We start from the raw sequence: 20,876 nt of genomic DNA on the forward strand, positions 1-20,876 counted from the left end.
TTTCATATATTCTCAAGGTTTTGAAAGATAACATCACACAGCATTCCATTTATACTATATTTACACAGTAGCCACTTTCAGTTGTACCTTGTAAGTTAATTCTCTCCCTTCAAATTTTCAAGTTACATGTTTTTTAAAAAAGAAAGAATAGAATTCAAAGAAAGAAAATGATATAATTAAAATCAGCTAAACTACTGCATAATAAGCCAAGCAACTTTCACATGACTGTTAGTAGCACTGGATCCAATCACGTGAGGCTGAAAAAAAAAAAGGCAGGTGCATCTCCTAGAAAGTTTTTCATAGAATTAGACAACTCCCCTCCAGGATCCGTTACTATTATTTTTAATAAATGTCACATTTTGCTGAAACCTGCTATTCCAGATCAGGTAACTGACAAAAAAAAAGACAGTTACCATCCAGAAGAATCTAATGCGCAATCATTTCCTTGGCCTTCCCACCTCTACTGACGTAGAGTAATAATTGGGTTGATCTGCAGTATACTTACCTTCCAAGTGTCGTCTTTGATGGTCTAGCATGACATCCTTCCGGTAGAACATCTTATTGCAGATTTCACATGCAAACTTCTTATCCCCATGCTTTTTCTTGTGTTTTGAAAGATTACTGTTTGTAGAAAAGAATCTGAAACACATCTCACACTGGAATGTCTTGTCATCTGTAAGCAAGAGAAACCATGCAGCTCCTTACAGATGAAAACAGGTTTTATATGTTTGTGAGATAGGTAGTTCTTTTGTTAGATCTGAGTTTTAACATATAATCCATCATTATATGGATTGAGGAGGGAAATGCAGAAGCATGTATTTTTCTTTTACTTCACGATTTTTTTCAAAGGCAATAAATATATATGATGCTAACTTGAACATGGAATCTAGCATTGTAACTTCCTCACATGGGTTATTTCCATTGTGGTCTAGCATACATTAAAATTATGCTTGGAGTGGATTCTGTTACAGTTGATTCAAGTTTTTAATGTCGCTAAAATCACTACACATACAGCAACACGGCATCACACGAGCAGCTGTGTCTAAGCACCAGAATACTTCCGCCAGCACTGGCTCCTAATACCAGCCAGTACAGAATACTCCAGAAGAAAGTATAAAATCTTAAAAATATACCATTACATGACAATAGGCCTATGGGGAATTTGGTTTGTATTCAGTAGTTGAGACTTTTCTTGGAATATGAAAGCATGGTCCTATAGATGGAATCTGCCAGCGCTGCAAGCAATCACAAAGAAGTAATAGTTTGGTGCCTTGAAGAGTAGAGCAAAAACTGCTGCTCGTGTTGGCCAACTCACAGAGAGAATGAGCTGCTGCCCTTGAATAAACAGAATACTGAGGTTACTTGTCATTACTTTCCATTCTTTGTAAGGCTGAGTTTTTATACAAGCTGTACCCTCTGAAAAGAAATGACAAAACCTACTTTGAATGGTGCTGTAACGGGCAATTACCCAGGTGATTTTGGCAATTACCCAGGTGACAGTTATCATGGGTCCATAAAAGTAACCAGGATGTCATTTTCTAAGCATAAGATCACTCAGCATAAATAATATGAGTAACCACAAGGGATGGCTATGGGAGAAAAGGACAGGTTCTGGTGATAGATACTAAGAAAAAAAAAAATCTACAGAGACTACTGCAAGTATAAAGAAAGCATGAGAAACCAGAAGAAAACTGTAATCCTAGAAAACTACAAGCTATCGATAGTACTGGCCCCCTTTCCAGTCCCTCTGTTTTAGAGAAATGAGGTGAAACTTAGTTTCAGGAAAGAAAATTTAACAGAGATGGTGACAGGGTATCTGTGAACATACAAATGAAATACCAGTGAAGATATTAGACAGGTGAGCAGGAGAGACTAAAAAAAGCAATACATAAGTGGATGTGTAGCTCTACAGATTACTGGTTACTCTTTTCTTATCACAAAAAGAGTTTTTTTGAGGGAAGTGGGGCAGGTTGCTTGTTGTGATGATGACAAGATCCTACTCTCCTTCTGTAGTTTCTATGCTGAGATGGATTTGTGGACATCCCCCCAAAATGGAGTAGAGATGCCAGAGGAAGCGGAACGGTTAGCCATTCTCACCTGTCCTGCAGTTATGGAATTCCAACGCACTCTCTATCCGAAAGGCCTTTTCACACGTGGTGCACTTGTATCTGTACTCACTGTCAACCTGAGGATTGCAAACAGTAAGTGTTTAAGTGGGGAAAAAGCCAAGTCACGTCTGACAGAGAAATTCTAAATCTCAACTACTTTTTCTGTTCTCTGTCTTTTCCAATTTTTCTTCCTTCAGTGGGACATTTAAATACACATTGATGCAAAATTCTGATGCTGTATCATCCTGCCATGCTCCTACATCTGAGCTGTATCAAAAAAAAAAAACGAACAGTAGACCATGCACCTGTGCGCGAAAAAGAGTCTTCCTGATAACCCCCGGTCCAACACAGAGACAGAATTTCTGAGAAGCAAGATGCAATCTGACTCATCCTCCAGCTCCAGAATAGATGCCAGCAATCTGGGAGCTTAGGACCTTGATGCCAAGCAGCAATGGAAATACAGGCATGTTTAATATTTATATGGCAGCAGCACTGAAAGGCCATCACCAACAGGCATGGTGCTGCTCCTGTAAGCACTGTAGGTTCACACACGTACGCATAGCCCTTCATGACACAGCCTTTACCCGGAGAGTTCACGCGTTAAATGACACTATAGGTAGGAATAAATGAAACGGGACAAGCAAACAAGACTGGAACAATCCTGTTTAGTGCCATAAACTGAAGTCAGATCTCACTTCTAGATCATGCAGGTCCAGCTAACTCCAGCTTGTCTTGCTGTAACTGATGCCTGAAAACAACCTTCTATAGGAAATTCAGACACGAAAAAGGACTTGTACGCTCAAAAGCGTGTCCACACTTTGCAAATTCATCAACTGTTCTAACAGAAGATGTTACCTCTCCCTATCAGCCTTGTCTCACTTATTCACGTGGGCATCTGCTCAAATATAATTCACCCAAGCTCCCCAGCTAGCACCTGGAAGCTCACTGTACATTTCCGCATAAGCTCAGAAAGAGCCCGCTAGTCATTTCCACTCACTTCGTTCCTGCTGTGCTTGTATGAAACATGCTGCTTCAAGCTCTCTTTGCGGCTGAACAGCTTTGCGCATTCCTCACATTTAAATAGTTTGTCACCTGAGGGGATCAATCAAGATAAAACAAAAAAAAGAAAGTAGTCAGCGACTGATAATAATCAATTCCAGGAAAGACATGGGAAACCAAAGCACAAGCAACTGCAAACAAACAGGCTAGTGATGAGAAGCTTTAGTAATTCAGGAGATCCAAATAGTGGATTTTAACCTTTTCCAACAATTTTGACAACATTTTTGTTTAGTTCCCCCACCCTTTTTCAGTGATTATTTTTCACGGAATCCTTAGAAGTAGGTCACGGACCCCTGGAACTGCAGATCACAAGCTAAAAAGCACTCAGCTGACGTTTACACAGCAATGTTACCCATGTGCCTGTGAAGGTGGGGTGCGATATATATGTATATATTTAAAGGGAAGAACAGTTTTGGAAAAACCATCACATCCTCGCCCCCATTTAAAATATGTACCTAAATTCAAATTTTAAGTACTCTAATTTCAACTTTCACCTATTACGTTCTCATGCTTTGGTCTGCAAAACTAAAAGAGTTCCCTAGAGAGAGTTAAAAAAAAAAAAAGAAAAAAAGAAAAAAGAGTTCTATTAAAGTTATGTATCCCAATATCTAAGAATAGGCTAGCTGTTTTACTCAAAGGTGGAACCACCAAAGGACAAAAATCAATATGCAAGTGATGCAAAAATCAAACCCACCGTGAGAACGGATGTGCCTGCTGAGGTTGCTACTGTTCTGGAAGATCTTACTGCAGATACTGCATTGATAGACTCGCTTGTGCTCCCCAAGTTGTTTTATCAGCTTCCGCCGTATACCATGTCTACTGGAGAGAATTAAACTTCTTTTGAGGGACATGGTGTTTTGGTGATGAGCAAACCTACTGGATTAGAGAAAGAAAGGCAGGGACTGAAAGGTATCCCACAGGTTGCAAGAAAGAGTCCCACCAGCGGGCAAAAGCTAAAGGAGTGTTATGCTCAGCTTCTGGCAGGAGAGGGTGGCCTGAAGCTTCCTCATTGCCAAGGCGCCCTCCTGGCCACCTCCTGGAAGCAGCAGATGTCGGAGCGCGGCTCACTCCAAATTACCTTCACCCAGCACAAACGAGGAAAAAAGCAGCAGCCACCAGCCTCAGAGATTCTCTTTGCAGGCCCCTCAGAGGAACATAAAGGATCTGTTCTGCTTATCCTCTGAAACCATTAGCGCTATTTCAGCTCAGAAAGCTCGGCAGTTCGCATGCAAAAGGCGTATATGATTAGAGGACAGCAGGGCACCAAGAAGCAGTACTGTTCTATTTCCCAGCACAACCACCCGCTGGAATGCATTTTTGATGGTTCTGTGTCTGCTGAGGACTTCAATATATAGCTTTACTAGCTAATTTTGAAAAATCAAGTGCTTTATTATACAAAAAATAATTCAAAAAGCCAATTTTACCGAGACAAAAAGACATGAAAGAATCTAAATTAATCAAATGATATTTAAGAGTCTCCCTGACGTTCTGTTATACTGAACTTTTCCCCTTCCACCGCTCTAAATCTGAAGTATCACACGCACAAATCAAGTTGAAGTCATTCATGAGTTAAGATGACAAGCAAGACTGAATAATAATGGTTAGCATAATTTTTTTAGCAAAAATCTCTTTGCCTGTTTTATCAGCAACATTCAACAGGAGTAATATTTCACCTTGCAGCTGCAGGAGGCTTTTGGAATCACACTGAATAAAAGGAGTAACATGATGGAAAATGAAATTCTCATGGTTTATGCTCCAAAATTCTACCACCAATATCTCACTATCTGTGCACCATCCTCCAGTGCACAAGCCATCTCTGTGGCACTCAAAGTCAGCTCTTGTAGCAGCAGCAGCATCACACAATTTTACGCTAATATAAAAGAGCATCTCTGGGCCCGGAAGTTGAGCAGAGCTGTTACGTGCTACATAATCTTAATTAAGCCTAAGAGGAAATTCTGTATCCCAGAGCACTTACTTTGTCACTGAACTCATGCTATTTGTGGTGCTAGGCATCTTTCCTAAAACCAATTCCATAATTCTCTCTTCTGCAGCTGAAGGCAGGGCTACCTCTTCTGGTGGGACCTCAGTTACAACGTCAGCTACACGTTCCGCTGCAAGCACGTCATAAAAATACAGTGTTAATGTGGATAGCTAGAAATAAAACCTCAAATGCAGGAACTTGCTTTTGTAATGAGGTGTGGCACTGAACATATTATTCATCCACGACAAATAATGGATCGCTAATGAGTAGGTAGCACTTGCAAGATAGAGAAAGTGGCTACTGAATGACAAGTAAGAAGAGTCAACATCTCTTACGGAGGTGTAATTTCTTACCTTTCCAACCTATTACTAAGGGGTCAGTTGACTATGCATCATGAAATTTCCTACTACACCTTTCCTTAAAGGAAGGTAAGGCCTTGAAAAAAGCCCCTTTCAAGAATAAACCTTAAGGTAGAGAGAGGAAGGTATCTCCTCTTGAGAGGGAGGATGCTTTCTCTGCTGTTCCTGCAGAAAGCTAGGCAGGTCTCTCATAACCACTACCCTGTGTTTCCCTGGGCCTCTCTACTGCTAAAACCGTCACAGGAGAATGCAGGTAGTCTAAGAGTAGGTGTTGCAACATTTAGCATAGACAAGGACCTCAGAGATAATTAACAAAGTTTGTAAATTGTCTGCTTTAGCGACGTAACTAAAAACCTCCATCTTGTCTCTGTGCTGCTTTTTAGGCCTTTCTGAGAAGGCATCAATACAGACGTGTAAGAGGATATGTGCTTAGCATTTTCTTAAGTTTTGTTTTACCTTCAGAATCTTTCTCTTCAACAACGACAAGAGGTGTTTCTGCTTTTGCTGTTTTGGGCTTTCTTCCCCGCCTGGCCTTCCTCCTTGAGTCTGTACTGGCACTGGCTGCATCACAAATCACTGGCTGATCCACCGGGGGAGCCTCTGCTGCTTTCTCTGCAACAGCCTCATTTTGGCTGGTTTGGGGGGCACCTTTAGCTTGTTCCAGGTGACTCAGCAAGTGCTCTGGGTGGATGGGAAAGAACAAGAGAGTAAGGAGGAAAGAAACTGTCATGAAATACTCAAAGGGATAGATCCAGCTGAAGCCTATCTATCAGGTCAACCTCACTTAGCAGAGACTCACTTCAAATTATTTCAAAAGCAGTCACAATACCTTCCTAAATAAAAGCATACAGTCTATTAAACATTGAAACGATTACTCACAGGGACTGAATTTTTTAAGACATTTGTTAGGTATCACTGGAAAAGGTTGCGCCCCCTGACAATGGGTACATTTTTCCAAATGCCCAAGTTATTTAGCAGCCTAAGTCCCCTTTTCAAAAATGATTCATCAAATGGTCAGAGCTCTTAAATATGCTAAGTTCTTTTGAAAACTGCATAAAATAGCTGCAAATGAAATGCAGGGAAAAAAAAGGTATTTCATTACCTTTACTAAATCTGTGCCATAAATACCAGACAAAGCATAAGCTAGCATCACTGACTTTGTACACTGCTCGTGCAGTTCCCCATCCTTGACACTCCTAACATTCACATGTCATCTTCTAGACAACAGTTTTGTTTCTTCTACATTCAACATCACAGTTGTTTGCCCAGAGATTGACCACTGCCGTATGCAAAATATCACTGTTTTACCTTCCCTGCTACCGTTTTTCTTAAAGGAACACAAAAATTAAAACCTTTATCTTACTTCATCATGGGCGGGGTATGGCTTCACAGTGTCCTGCTCTAGAAGAGCAGAATTCTCCTGATGCTTCTCAGTACTCTCTCATGAATTTCTAGCACTTCTTACCTGTCAGCAGCTGAGGCTCCTGGAAAGCAGATGAACACACTTTACACGTCCACTGGCTGGACTCTGCTTCTGCAGCTCCACTGCCTTCTGGAGTGTTCACTAAATCACAACAAGAAGAAATACTGAAAAGCTTTGAAAATGGGAAGGTGGTAGATTGCTGCAGCTTTGTTTATCTTGCAGTAACTCCCTGGGAATCACAAGTTACGATTTAAGCAGTAAGAGGCCCACAGGGGCAGCTGGGACTACTTCAGGATTTTCCAAACATGAACACTTGAAACATCAGAACAGATGAGAAGTCAGAACAGAAACTAAATGATGCCAGGAGAGAATATCAGTGCTCTTGTAAAGTCTTGAGCATCTCTTTATTACTTTCTAAAGAACTGCGATTATCAACGGCACAACATAAAGCAATTTTTAGCACCTTTAAAACCGTGGTTACCAGTCCTCTTCTGGGTCAGCTGAGGACAGAAGCAGAAGAAGCCTCCTTGCTCTCTGTGAAGAGCATTGCAGAGTAAGAACATTTGGATTAATGGAAGTAAGGGTGAGGATACAATGAAAACCTGTTTTTGAGTGGTTTCGTTAATTAGATGTTCTATGAAACCACCATATTAATGTTTTAATTAACATATCAGCTCACGCCAGATAAAGAAAATAAAGAAAAAATTAGGGGGAAAATGGAACTGGAATGAAAAAAAAAGGAAGAGAGGAAAACGGTTACTCTGTTCACAGTCCATTTTCTTTAAGTCCTTGGATGATATGACTGAATTTGACAAAAGGATCTGATAAATCTGGACTGGTTCAGAGATTTTTTTTGGTCCACACAAAGCTGAATATTCCACAGTCTACAAGACTGCCCCAGAGAAGGAGGATGACACTGAAATTAGGTTAAGTGAATGGCAGCACAGGAGATTCAAACTGTACCTCAGTTTCTGCCACAGATTTCCTGTATGACTGTTAGCAAGTCAGTTATTCTCTCCCTGCCTGAGGACCCCATCTGTAATGGGACGATATACTTACTTTCTCCTTTTCACTGTTGGCTTTTAAACCAAAATAAAAGATTCTCTGAGGCAGAGGTTGTTCCCTGCTACAAATTACATTCAACGTTCTGCACTACAGAGGTGTGATCCCATCCATGCCGTAATAAATAAATAAAAAATGACTAGACAATTCAGCAACAGAGATTCCTTCTTCACAGGCTACATAAAGAACTTATCTTGAGAGCTCTGTCCGGGAGGCCAAAACCAGCAAACCTAAATCCCAAGATTCTGCATAACTTTTAAAAAAAAAGTCAGATTGGTAAGCAACACGTAAGCTACTGTATCTGTCTCATGAAGTTGCAGGCTAGTAAAACTGAAAAAGCACTACCTGCAAAACTGAAGTCTGTCTTGGAAAATTGTCCCCAACTCTGCACTTCCCTTGCTCCTTACCTGCCTCCAGCAGTAAACCTAGAAACCCTAGTTGTGCACTGGTCTGCCAGGAAGAGTCAGGTCCTGTTTAGGTTCCCACTTCTTCAGGCTTCCAGGGTGGCTACAAGGCAACCCAGTTTACTTGGAAGCACAGATCTGCCAGTTGGCAATAGCTTTGCACGACTTGAGGCAAACAGTCAGCATCAAAAGAGGCATATTTTGTTTTCAAAACACCAAAACACTGCTTTAGGGTTCCCAAAGTATAATAGGCAGCATTTTGTTTCTATTGAAGTTGGACTTTCAGACAGTAGGATGAAGGATGGAGGGGCTGTTCAAATTCTTCATAGTTTTTTTGCCCCCCAGAAAAATAAATGACGCCAAACTGAAAGACAATTCCCCAGTCCCCTTCACATTTTAGCTGTGACAGTATCCAAGTTAAATGAATGGATTTTCTGATGAATTGCTCTGTACACAGCTACAACAACTCTCCTCCTCCTGGCTACTTTTAGTAGGCAAAATTTAGCAAAGTAACCTTTTCAAAGAACAGACCCAGAATGGTTGTCTTTTGATTCTGATCTCCACACTACATACTCTGAGTTTACTTTTAGACACGGCAATTTGTGTTAAGTGCGTTCTTAATGTCATTGTTCTGCTTCTCAGAGATTACAGGGTGGGGGGGCATTGCTTCATAATCGACCTTGGGGACTGAGTTCCTATGACACCACTAGTTATTTCCTGAGCCATATGTTCTTTGCCAAGAGTATCTGTATTGCTTGTAAGTTTATCTAAATTTGAGTTCCTGTAATCAAGTTCAGTCTGAACTCTAATAGGCTTCTGGTATTATTGTAATTTGAGGATGGCCAGGGTTCTTGTCGTTTCCAAACAGCACCGTTCTTACATTCACTCACAGTCTCACGTTTTCTTCTCGAACCTGATCATCTGAACTGAACACATACTACACTTTGCACAGAGAGCCTGAAGATTTTCTTTGGAATTGCCCCCACCCCAACATTAACCGCCTCCAAAGTCAGAAGCAGTTGTGGTTTTCATGAAAATCATCTGCCTAAAGGTTTATCGGCCCCTCTGTCACTTTTTAATCTGCATATGTATTTTAAGCACCATGCCCATGAAAATAAAAAGAAAAATCCAGACTTTCAAATCCTCTCTAAATTAATATTTGCTGAAAGTTACATAACCATAATATCCGCATATAAGTGGTACACCTAACAGCTCTTTAGATCTATATCTGTCCTCTATCTATCTCCCTTAAAAACACCATAATTTTGCATACCTGCTGAATCAGCTGCCGGTATGCTGGATTTCTTCGTTTTTTTATGGGGGAAGATAGTAGACGAAGGTTTTGAAGAGATTTTATTCCTCTCTTTATCAGATTCCATCACTACCAGGCACATATCTGTGAAGAGGAAAACCAGTTCCTTTACTTTAGAGACCCTTTGATTCTCTTGCTCTGTGCTGAGGGCAGTAACCATAGTCAGAAAGTTTTGCCCTATAGCAGGCCTGCAAAAAACATTCTCATGTAAAATCCTAACCAGGACATTCTTATGCCTGAATCTCATACAACGTGCCTTTCATATTCTGGAGAGTATAGTGAAAGGGCTGAACAGAGAAAGCAGGACGTACCTAAACAATATTTTAAAAGGCCCATATGCACACAAAATACATGAACAGGTTAAACTAAAGAGGAAAAAGATGAAACCTCTCAGTTAATACCAAATGGAAACATCTTAGAATTCAGAAACCTGTTAACCGCATTGATTCAGCTGTAGCACTTAAGACTGTGCTTACAATCAAGATCAGCCATAAAGCACGCTGATGGCAATGGCCTCTCCCCAGCCATTTGTCACCCCAAATTATACTCAGTGTAGCAGTAATACCATTCCGGGAGTACTCCCAACTCAAGATCAGAAAGAAAATGCCCTTGCAATGCTAAAGGATCATGCCTTTTAGCTGTAGAAATGCAAAAGTAGAAGAAAACGAAGGGGCAGAGGAACAAAAGCCTTCCGGCAATTCTAATCTGCTGCCTTTCTTTGCCAATGCACAAGCAATCGTGTGGAATGGCAGTTCACTCTTGAGCTTATCTTATTCTAGTGGGTCCCATGTAAGGCTGCATAAAATAAAAGTAGTTTTTTAGAACTGTGTAACAGTCCTGAGCAAAACCAAAACATTTTCACTACAGCTGAAAAAGAATGGCTTCCTCAGCAAATCTGCATATACGTTTAGATTTACACTGACACTTGGATTCCTTTGCTCTTCTACCCAGAAATGTTTTTGATGCAGCCACCAGTTCTTTAGTTAAGAACTATTTATCCAGTTTGTTCACTCCGAAGAGGCTGAATCATCAACTAGGCGACCCGTTTTCAAAAACACAGATATATCAGGGTGAAGAATCTATGCTTTCTTCTTGTAGGGCAACCACGTATGCAGGTTAGCCTGACTCTAAAGGCTAACAAATTCAGGGTCAGAGCCTATTTGATAAACAGCACTGTCAACTACAACAGTAGGGGACTATGAGTCCCTATCAGGACTGGGCCCTTAGGAAGGAAAAAAGGCCCCCACACATACCATTGGCAATACTAGTGACCTGCTTCAGCACTGGCTTTTCCATTTTTTTGGCGTAAAAAGCTGCATACCACACTCGCAGCTCAGTTCCTGGTGGGATGTCCCGGGAGGTGGTGAAGTAAATATCATTGTCATGCTGGAAGGCAGTTAAGTTTTGATGCTCATATTCGGTGGCTGGTCGCACCATCATCATCCAGTTGCAATCATCTTCATTTGAGGTGTCAAAATATACCAGGGGCCCATCCTTCTGGAACACCTGCCAAGCAAAATACGCATATAATAAAGCCCTAAAATAATACAAAGTTAAGAAGAATTTTTATTTTCTGCTTTTGTAATGGCTTCCATTCAATGTACATCAGAGACAAAGCAAGCCTCAACACTTGCATCAAGCATGTTTCATGTATCAGTCACATCTTCAGATGAGTAAGTCTGAGACACACTATCAGGGGCAGGATGGGAACAAACTGAACTTCTATCCTAAGAATTCTTGCTATAGCCACCAGTTCCTCTCAAAATTTGAATGACTGAATACAGGATAATGGAGGGGAATCCAAACAGCACACTGTGAAACACCCATCAGCCTGAGTCACATTTCTGAATCTTTACTTCTGAGTTAGGTATTACTGAAAACGTAAGGCTGAATTCAATTTTTACCGTAGCATTTTTTCTACCAAAACTTGTCAAGAGAAGAATAAAACAAATGCAAGACAGAAAAAAATATTTACTCTGCACGTTCCATAAACCTAATGCAAGTCACTCATTAAGCAAATACAATCAAATTGAAGAGACTCATTAAACCAACTGAAATGAACTGCCATAGTCATTGTCCCTCTTGTATCTTCACATGCAGAAGGTGAAAGACAAGCAGTTTTGCTGACTGTATCCTAGCCCTACCTCCTATAAGGACATTCACTTCAAACATGCAGAACGAGCCTTTAGTTTGGTTCTTCTGTATCCTGCCCAGAGAATGCTTGTTTAGGGCATGCCTAAAAGATGTGCCAAATAACCCCCTACACACATTTTTTTCCACAGTGGTAGATAGCATAAAATCATCCTGGGTAAAACTGACTCTGTTACTGCTTTTCATGTGCCGTGTCTTACCTTCAGGGGAAAAACTGATTCTTTTTCCAGCTTGGCAACTCTCTTGGATTCAAACGGGCCAAACTGGGTACGTTTCACTAGCTGAGTCAGAGCAAATACTCCTTCAGTCCCATCTTCCAGTTGTCTTATCTCCAAATTAGAAGGCAGAGATGATCTACGAATTGAAGAGAGAATTGAGAAAAAAACAATTACACATGGGACAAAACTGCAGGAATCCATGGAAGAAAGAAGTCAGCATCTATTTCTCCAATCTCCAGTAACAGAAAACTTTTTTTTTCTGATTTCTATGAGGATTTATAAATAAACAGAGGAGAACAACTATCAGCAGTGGAGGAAGGCTGAGTCAGTGATTACTTGAGAGAGCTGAACCCATGTAAGTCCAGGGATCTGACAGGCTGCACCTGAGGGTGCTGACAGAGCAGTCCAATAGTGAGAGGACTCTCTATCCTCTTGGAAAGATCATGGGCATCAGAGGAGGTGTCTGATGACTGGAGAAAGACAAAGGTTGCACCCATCTTCAAAAAAGGCCAAAAGGATGATACAAGGAACTACAGGTTGGTCGGCCTCACTTCAGTCCCTGGGAAAATCATGGAACAAGACCTTTTGGGAGGCATTTACGGGCACATCAGGTGAAGGAGGCTGGAAACAATCACCATGGACTGATTAAGGGCAACTCATGCCTGACAAACTGTTTGCCTTCCAGGATAAAATGATCAGGTTTGTGGATGATGGAAGAGCAGTGGATGTCATTTTCCTTGACTTAGCAAGGCTTTCAACACTATCTCTGACGATATTCTTGTATCCAAGTTGGGACGTTATGGTCTGAACGGATACTCAACTACTAGAGTAGTTTTTACTCTACCTGGAGGCCAGTAACAACTGGGGTACAGCAGAGGTCTGTGCTGGTACCTGCTCTGTTTAACACCTTTATCAACGATCTAGAAGGGGCAATGGAGTGCACTCTCATCCAGTTTGCAGAGCACACTAATTGAGGGGCACAGTCAATACATCTGAGGGCAGGATTGCCATCCAGAGGGACCTGGACAGCCTGGAGATACACCAACAGGAACCACATGAAATTCCAAGGACAAATGCAAAGTCCTGCACCTGGGAAGGAAGAAGCCCTGGTGATGGTACCGGCTGGGGGAAGGACCCTAGGGGTGGTGGTAGCCAGCAAGCTGGACGTGAGGCCATAGCATGTCCCAGCAGCAAAGAGGGCCAAATGCATCCTGAATGGTATGAACAGGAGCAGCCAAAGGATTGAGGCAAGCGATTGTCCCCCTCTGCTCTGCACTTGCTCGATCCCATCTACCTATTGCTTCCTGTTTTGGGCCCCCAATATGGGAAAGACATGGACAAACTGGAGCAAGCTCAGGGGACGACCACCAGGATGGTCAGGGTCTAGAGCAGTCACCCTGTGAGGAAAGGCTGGGGAAGCAGGGGCTTGATCAGCCTGGGGAAGAGATGGCTGTGGGGGCCCAAACAGCCACCCGTGCACACCTATGGGGATGTCACTGAGACAAAAGGAGTCGGGCTCTTTGCAGGGGCACATGGCAAGAGCAGAAGAGACAACACGCATAAAATGAAAAACGAGCAGTTCAGCCTGGATATTAGTTCTGACTGGAATATCCTGAGACCTCTTCCAAAATGAATTATCCTATGACTCTACAGAACTTTGGTTTTGATCATGCTTATTTTAAAAAATAAGCTATATCCCTCCCCAAATTTTAAAACCTTATATACTTACGCAGATCACAGCCCTTAAGATGAAAGCCCTGCAAGCTTCCCTTCTGTCTTCTAGCCCCCTTATTACAAACATTAATCGCAAGTGCTTCTGTGCTCCCTGCCTCTTTCATTTACCAAACAAGCTTCTGAGAAGAACAGTATGTAGTAAATATTGTTACTACATATAATACACAGAGAACGTCTTCCAAAATGACTGGAACCAACATATTGGTTTTACAGACACCAAACGCAACCCTATTTTTTCAGCTCTGTGCTAACAGATGAAAAGCTAAAAATAATCAGACGGGCTACTGACTACTCTATAGAAGTTGACACTGGCAGTTCCGTTTTCCTGTCTGGATGAAGAGAAATACAAAAACATTGCAATCTTAGTGATAAGCAAACGAATTGAAAAAATGCTTTCAGTTTTAATAACAGAATATGCAATGTTAGAGACATTGAAGTTCAGGAAACGTTTCTTAACACTTGTTTTCTAACCATAAAGCATCCATTTTACCTTTTCAGTAGGACAGAGGAAACAACAATCATGTGGTTAAGCAACTAGACTGGTTTTTAAGAGATTCGTATCCAGTTTGTGGTTAAACTTGTCCTCAACCTCAGACAATTCACTCTCAGCTACTGTTCCCCAGATGTAAAATAAAGGCTGCAATTATTTTTCTTCTTTCCCTTTCTTATCTTACCTGGTTTTAGCTGTAAACTCTTCAGAAAAATAAATACATTTTTCTGTAACATGGCCATTTTTAAACTCTGCTTTCAAATCCACTATCCAGCAGCCAACACTTCCGCTAGGGAACACTTACGCATCTGCACGTCAGAAAAGGCTGAAAACCAGCGCATGCGCCATATTTGCAAATGTTCACAGTTGGAACATCTGGACACTATGGTAGTTCTCCACCGTACAAATAAATAAGAGCGTTAAATTGCAAGGCAAAAAAAGAAAAAAGAAGCTAACAGGTAAGAAATAATAGTTTAACTTGTCAATGAATCTGCTTAGTATGGGCTGGAGACTTACTGCACTGCCCAGTTTCCGTGTATAAGAAAAGCACCTCCATCACCAGTTTCTATTCCTCCTACGGGCATTTTGAAATTATCCTCAAGAACGAAGCACCTCTAGTGTCAGGACTGTTAAGACAGCAGTCCTCACTAACACTTGCTGCAGGAGTTCATCCACGGCCAATTTCCAGACATAGGAAGGCGGTGTTTGGCAGCAGCTGCAGGGAGCTTCCTTTCCTGGGAAGGCCCAGAAAAACGTCTGTGGCTCATGCACACATGCAGCCAGCGTACACTGTGGGACACCAAAAGCATCCTGCCCAGGCAGAGAGGGGTCACGGCACCCACGCGGCAGACCCAGCACATTCAGTATTTGTTACAAAATGATCCTGGGAATACATGCTATGGCCTACATAGCCAGCATGTGTCAGACTCGCTGCACACGTGCCCAGGTTTTCTGTCCGCAACTTCCCAAGAAGAAATATGGAAATCCTAAGCACATATGATATAATACATGAAGCCATTTGAACTTTCTTCTGTTTTTGGATTTGTACTGCATCTTCACGATAGTCGTTTCTTTTCCTTAGCCTTACATTTTACACCCTAATATGAATTTTGCTGACAATGCCCGATTGCCTTTCTCTGTAAAAAACACTACTCAGTGTTGTTTTCTCCTAATTAGATTTAGTCTATTTGTTTCTTTTGGCAAGCACAAATGTTTCTGCTATGCTGTCACAGATTTTCTGACAGAAGCATTACCCCTAATCATTCATAAAGACTCAGTAGTAGTAACAACTTGTTTTGCTTCTCAGTGGAGCAACTACAAAGGTTATACCAAGCAGGAGGGCACAACCGTTCATATGAATGAGAAATCCTCACACACTTTTCTGAAACTAATACAGTACATCTGACGAGGAGAAGAAGTTGCAGGTACTCGACCAAGACAGAAGTCATCACCCCATCTGGCACTATCTGACTTTTTGCCAGAAACCTCAGCAAAGAAGCCAAGTCCTGATGAGCAGCACGTTATTTTTTTGGCTTCAATTCAGTAGAGCACTTAAGTGTGTGCATCAATTTTTCTATTTAATCAAGACTATGTGCTTTCCATAGATTGGGACTTCACTTTTCAGCTGTCAGCGTGACACCCATTAAACAGCAAATATGCTTTAAAGAACTAACATGGATGTTGGGTTAGTCAGAACTAACACAAACGTTCCTTACCTTGCCCTGCTCAATACAAAGGAGTCTTTGACTGTCACCACTGGGCCCAGCTCAGGACACTCTGAATCATGGTACTGCCCACAGTCCTCGCACCCTGCAAGGAAGCAGACGGCAGACAGAAAGGTTGATGGAAAACACTTTTGTAAGACAGCTGCCTCCTTTTTTCAAGAGCCAAATACAAAATCTAGCACCAGGCAAAATACATACATATAGAGGCAGATTTTTATTTATATTGCTTAAAAGAACATGTATAATTGATCATCAAGTTGACAGCTGGCAGCTGTGTAGGTGAGAAAACACACACTGTGATCAGTACGATCAGAAGACAATTGTCTAAATTCTCTCTCAAAGGAAAATAATTGCCTTACATCCACAGTAAATATTCTGCTTAAAGATGGCATTATTCTTCAGATAAAGTGCCATAACATCTAGCAGCTAAAGAAAACCACATTACTACCTTCACCAGAACCCAGGCTTTTAGAAACAGCTTGGGTAGCTGCTCTTTTTAGCGACAGGAGGCATAAGCCCAGTACCAGTAGCAGAACCAGCACAGGGTCTCAAGCAGGGCACAAGTGTGCCGTGGGAGCCCAGCTCTGCCCGCAGCTGCACCTGGCCCACTCATGATCCTCACCCATGGCGCACGGAGAGATACCTCCAAGACACCTTCTGGTGCCTTTCCAAACAAGACAGCTGGCTGCGCAATACACTTTGGCCACTTCTTAATTCACTGTCAGCTTACCTAAATTAACTTTTAGTTTAAGTGGCTGTAAATTGCCCAGAACTGAATGGTTCCTAAGAAACAATTTTCAGACCAGGATAATTTGAGGCTTTCTAAAATAAGCCAACTTAACAGGATTTCAAATGCATATATATTGCTTCACCATGAAAAATAGCTGTCAAACTGCCCTGCCTGGTCAGCTGCTGACACAGCTTAAGAAGAGATCATCACACAGGGGTTATATTCCTATAATGTCATTTCCATTTGAGCTCCACGCTCACGAGGGCAAATCAGGTAACCCCAGTAAGGATGCAAAGTAGAGGGCGGTTACACCTTGTTTGGGGAGAGAACAAGACAAAAGCCATTTCACTCCAGGGTATGCCCCCCCAGTAAAGCGACTCTGTACTCCTAACTAGAAAACTCTCCCTCCCAGTATTTGTCCCAGTGAACTAACAAAAGGATTTCTTCTAAGACATGGAAAAGGGATCCCAACCTACAATAACATAGCTCCACGTTGTTTTTCCTTCTGGCAAGAAAAACAGCTGAGCAGTGAAAATCCACGTACATTTGACAAACGGCAGTACCAGCTCGTGCAACCCCCAAGCCTGACCGCTGCTTCCTGTACAGCTGTTTGTGCTGCCTTCTGGTGAATCAAGGAATGAAACAGCCGGCTTTTCCCATCAGTTTATTTTTCAGCTGAATGAATTTCCCAGTCCAGTTTGCTGTACAGCACCACACAGCTGTATCAGAGGAAAGGATCAGTGGGCGAGTGCTATCCACATAGCACCAGCATCAAAACTAAGCCTACAGCCAAATGGCCTCCCCCCATCCTGCACTGTTTACCATACCCCCCTTAGGTGTGCCCGTAGCTCACACTGCACTTAATATTACTGAAGTAATCTGGGCTAAATACAAATTTCCAAAACCAGAGAGGGTGGAGGAACCACAGAGGAATGTGTAAACCAGACTGCTGAAAAGAACTGGATTATCATCCACTAAGTGTTGTCATAACCAACGGGGACAGGAAGGAATAGCCAGAGCGACAGCTTCTTAAACTGGCTTTGCTGCCAAAGGAAATGAAGCACTTAGTCATTCCCCTTATCTTTCAACTGCACCTAGGCACCCCTCACTTCTGCAAAGATAGCCGCTGCACCGGTTCAACAAGGTGCAGACAGCACTGTCCAAAACTACATGCAGGAATAAGCTACACATTTCTCTCACTCCTTTGCGGATGAATGATCAAAGCAAGGGGAATATGATACTGACATTGCGTAGCATGTCTCTCAAAATCTAAGGGATGCCTTACAGCAGACATTCCCCAAGGCTATTACATGCACCATATGTGACACTTCCAAGGGACTATGGCCACAGGAGAAATACAAAACTAAGCATGGGGATAAATGGTAAAATACCCTGGGGGGAGTATATTCACAGACTTCTATAAAAATATTCCAAAACTCTCTTTATGTCTACAAAATACATATTCAATGATGTTAACTATGGGAGTACACAATTTCATTTATAACAACTCACTTTTTCAGAACATAAGCAGTCCCCCTATCCCATGGGAAAAACTTACAGAGAGCACAAGAAAGCTCAAGAAATTCAATGACCACAGCCTCCACTGGAAGGGGGAAAATTGTGTCGTGCGACACCTTCTATCTGTGCAATTAGGGAATGGTATCACATCCCAATCCTTGTTGCTATCCACCAAGGTCTTTTTATGAAGGGGAAGACAAGGTAACTTCACCACTGGTATCTGCAACTCAATAAAAATGCCTGTTGAGTCAACACTATTTTTGATGAATCGGTGGTGGAGGGAAAAGTGCAACTTTCTTTCCAATATAGTTGCCATAAGGCTAATGTGCAGCTGTGGAGCCATCAAGGGTAAAAAACTGTGGATCCATACCACCAAAGACATATGCTCCATTCTGCTCTTCCCACAATATCTGGGCCCTCTCTGCTCATACAAGTAGGTAAGCGGACTCTACATCTCTTAACTTTTTTCCACTGTAACACCAGACCCTGCATGTCCAGGCTGGTGACAAAGGAGAGGCTGCAGGGCTAGCATGGCACTGGGAAACGAGCCTACTAGCCAAGCTCCATCAAGCACGGGATTCTGCCCACCGTACTTCCTGGGCACACCACTGCTGCAGCCTCTCTTCACGCGCCATGACCCCATGAGTCCAGATCCCAGGTCACGGAGCCCAGTCTGACATACAGGGTTACGCAGAAGGCAGATCACAAAGCCGAGCTGCATGAAGCACAGGCCTAGCCGCAGGGACACAAGAAAACACAGTGAATGCCATGAGTGAGACTTGTCAGGGCAGTCGGTGCATTTCAAACTGGGCTTGTCCAGAAAGAATAACAAACCTGCATCCTCCTCCTGTGGAGATGCAGATATCTTCAACTCAGGCTAGAGGTCAGAGTTCCCCACAGACACCTCTGGTTGCTAAAGCTGGCTGTATAAACAAAGGACTTAGACTAGCATTAGGCCTTCAGTCTCACTTAATTCAGCCATGAAAAAGCTGTTCTGCTAACTCACATTCAGAGCCCTCTTTGTGTGTTTGCCAACAAAACCTGGAGAATGTGTATGCTTAAAATTAGCAACCTTCTCTCTACTCCTCCATAAGCTGTTTGAGCTTCCTTTACATAAATACTTTTCTAAATAAAAACTTAGTCTTAGTCTTTAATTTCAAACATTCTGGGTAGACAAATCACATCATGAGAAGTTGATAATTTTCCTTTCTAATACTTACAAATAAACATAGTTTCATCACTGCCATCTTCAGCCATTTTTTAAACCTGCCAAAATACAAAAGTTGAAGTTAGTTCTGAATGACTTTTACCTTCCAAATTATTGAAACATCCCTTTATGGAGTAATGATGCTGACTGACCCAGAGCATACCCAAACACATTACTGCCCCTGCAGGAGTATCAATGGAAAGCTGAAGAAATCTAAGTTGCTAAAAATCCCCCACTGACCGCTGTATCATTACACGTGCTGCTGAAATAACTACCAAGCCTAAATATCTGTAGGTTCACAGGCATTTCTCTCTGAGGCAATGTTGTCTCATGCCGTTCCCCATCCTTCCTCTCACCAACCTCCAGCCATTCCTGTGTGTCCCTGCACCCCCTGCTATAAGCTCCCGTGGAGCCTCAGAACAAGCAGGGCCAGAGGGCTAATTCAGGCCAGCAACCACCACTGCAGAAACAAGGCCCATCTGGTTCAGTGCAACATTTTATTGAACAGTAGGTTAAAAAATTATCTCTGAAAGGCAGATTACTTATTTAATAAACACAATAATCTTAAGAACCTAAAAACTGCAGATATGATCACAGATTTGTTCCAAAGGCAAAGGTATACTGTGCTAACAAGCACCAGAAAACCTGGGAAAACAAATCCCGTCTCTGTCACTGACCTTCCATGAAATGGTAACTCACCAATTTGCTTTCACCTGTAAAATAAGGATAATCTATATCCTCTTTTATAAATCAGTTTTGGCAGTATGTATTAAAAACTTGTACAAACACTATTTATTGCTCCTCAACAATGTCTAGACAATCTAAATTACAGTTGGCAAGTAGTCCAATTATGTATGGGTAAGATCACGACACAAGCAGGATCTAGAAGACAGTTTTCCCTTTTCTAACCATGGAAAGGCTCTCCTCTTCAAATAAGCAATTTTCCCAATGCCCCAGTGAGAGGCAAAGCAACACGAAGATCAAGACCCAAGTCTAAAAGAGAATGAGGCTGCAGAAATAGCGAGCACATTGGTCAAGAAAAGAACAGGAAGGAGTAAGAGACTGAACCTGTGAGAGGGAGGAGGACAGGAGGAGAGGAAGCGTGACCAAAGACACACCAAGCTAGCAGAGCCCTGTTCGAAAAAAGATAAAGCATTTGCTACTACAACAACAAAAGCCAAGACAGATACGTACAAGCACAGCTGTTACTCAGGATCAGCATAGGACCAGGAGTCCCCGTTACGAGTTCACTCTTGAACACTGATGCTTCATATGCTCTGCCTGGCTGGGCCCTGGAAATATGCCTCAGGCTGGAGCCTGCAGCGGCAGCTACTTCTGCACAGGCACCGGCTCTACTGACTTCTCAGCACAAGTGAAGTCCCTGTCCCACACAACC

The 20,876-nt window shown here is 42.2% G+C and overlaps 1 protein-coding gene across 1 annotated transcript in view; it reads right to left on the minus strand.

Annotated features, from left to right (window-relative positions):
* The window catches only part of PRDM15 (PR domain containing 15), a 32,509-nt gene extending 12,967 nt beyond the window's left edge, over positions 1 to 19,542 (minus strand). The window contains exons 1-12 of the mRNA XM_009327984.1: positions 19,494 to 19,542; positions 16,017 to 16,110; positions 12,060 to 12,213; positions 10,962 to 11,214; positions 9,670 to 9,792; positions 6,973 to 7,071; positions 5,964 to 6,188; positions 5,143 to 5,278; positions 3,862 to 4,043; positions 3,106 to 3,200; positions 2,098 to 2,185; positions 506 to 673 (exon numbers count right to left, since the gene is read on the minus strand). Coding sequence (XP_009326259.1) covers positions 506 to 673; positions 2,098 to 2,185; positions 3,106 to 3,200; positions 3,862 to 4,043; positions 5,143 to 5,278; positions 5,964 to 6,188; positions 6,973 to 7,071; positions 9,670 to 9,792; positions 10,962 to 11,214; positions 12,060 to 12,213; positions 16,017 to 16,110; positions 19,494 to 19,530 — 1,654 coding nt within the window. The 5' untranslated portion in view covers positions 19,531 to 19,542. The remainder of the gene's footprint in view (positions 1 to 505; positions 674 to 2,097; positions 2,186 to 3,105; positions 3,201 to 3,861; positions 4,044 to 5,142; positions 5,279 to 5,963; positions 6,189 to 6,972; positions 7,072 to 9,669; positions 9,793 to 10,961; positions 11,215 to 12,059; positions 12,214 to 16,016; positions 16,111 to 19,493) is intronic.
* Between the last annotated feature and the right edge of the window lie 1,334 nt (positions 19,543 to 20,876).

The sequence above is a fragment of the Pygoscelis adeliae genome, unplaced genomic scaffold (genome assembly GCF_000699105.1).
Source record: "Pygoscelis adeliae isolate BGI_AS28 unplaced genomic scaffold, ASM69910v1 Scaffold154, whole genome shotgun sequence".
NCBI lineage: Eukaryota > Metazoa > Chordata > Aves > Sphenisciformes > Spheniscidae > Pygoscelis > Pygoscelis adeliae.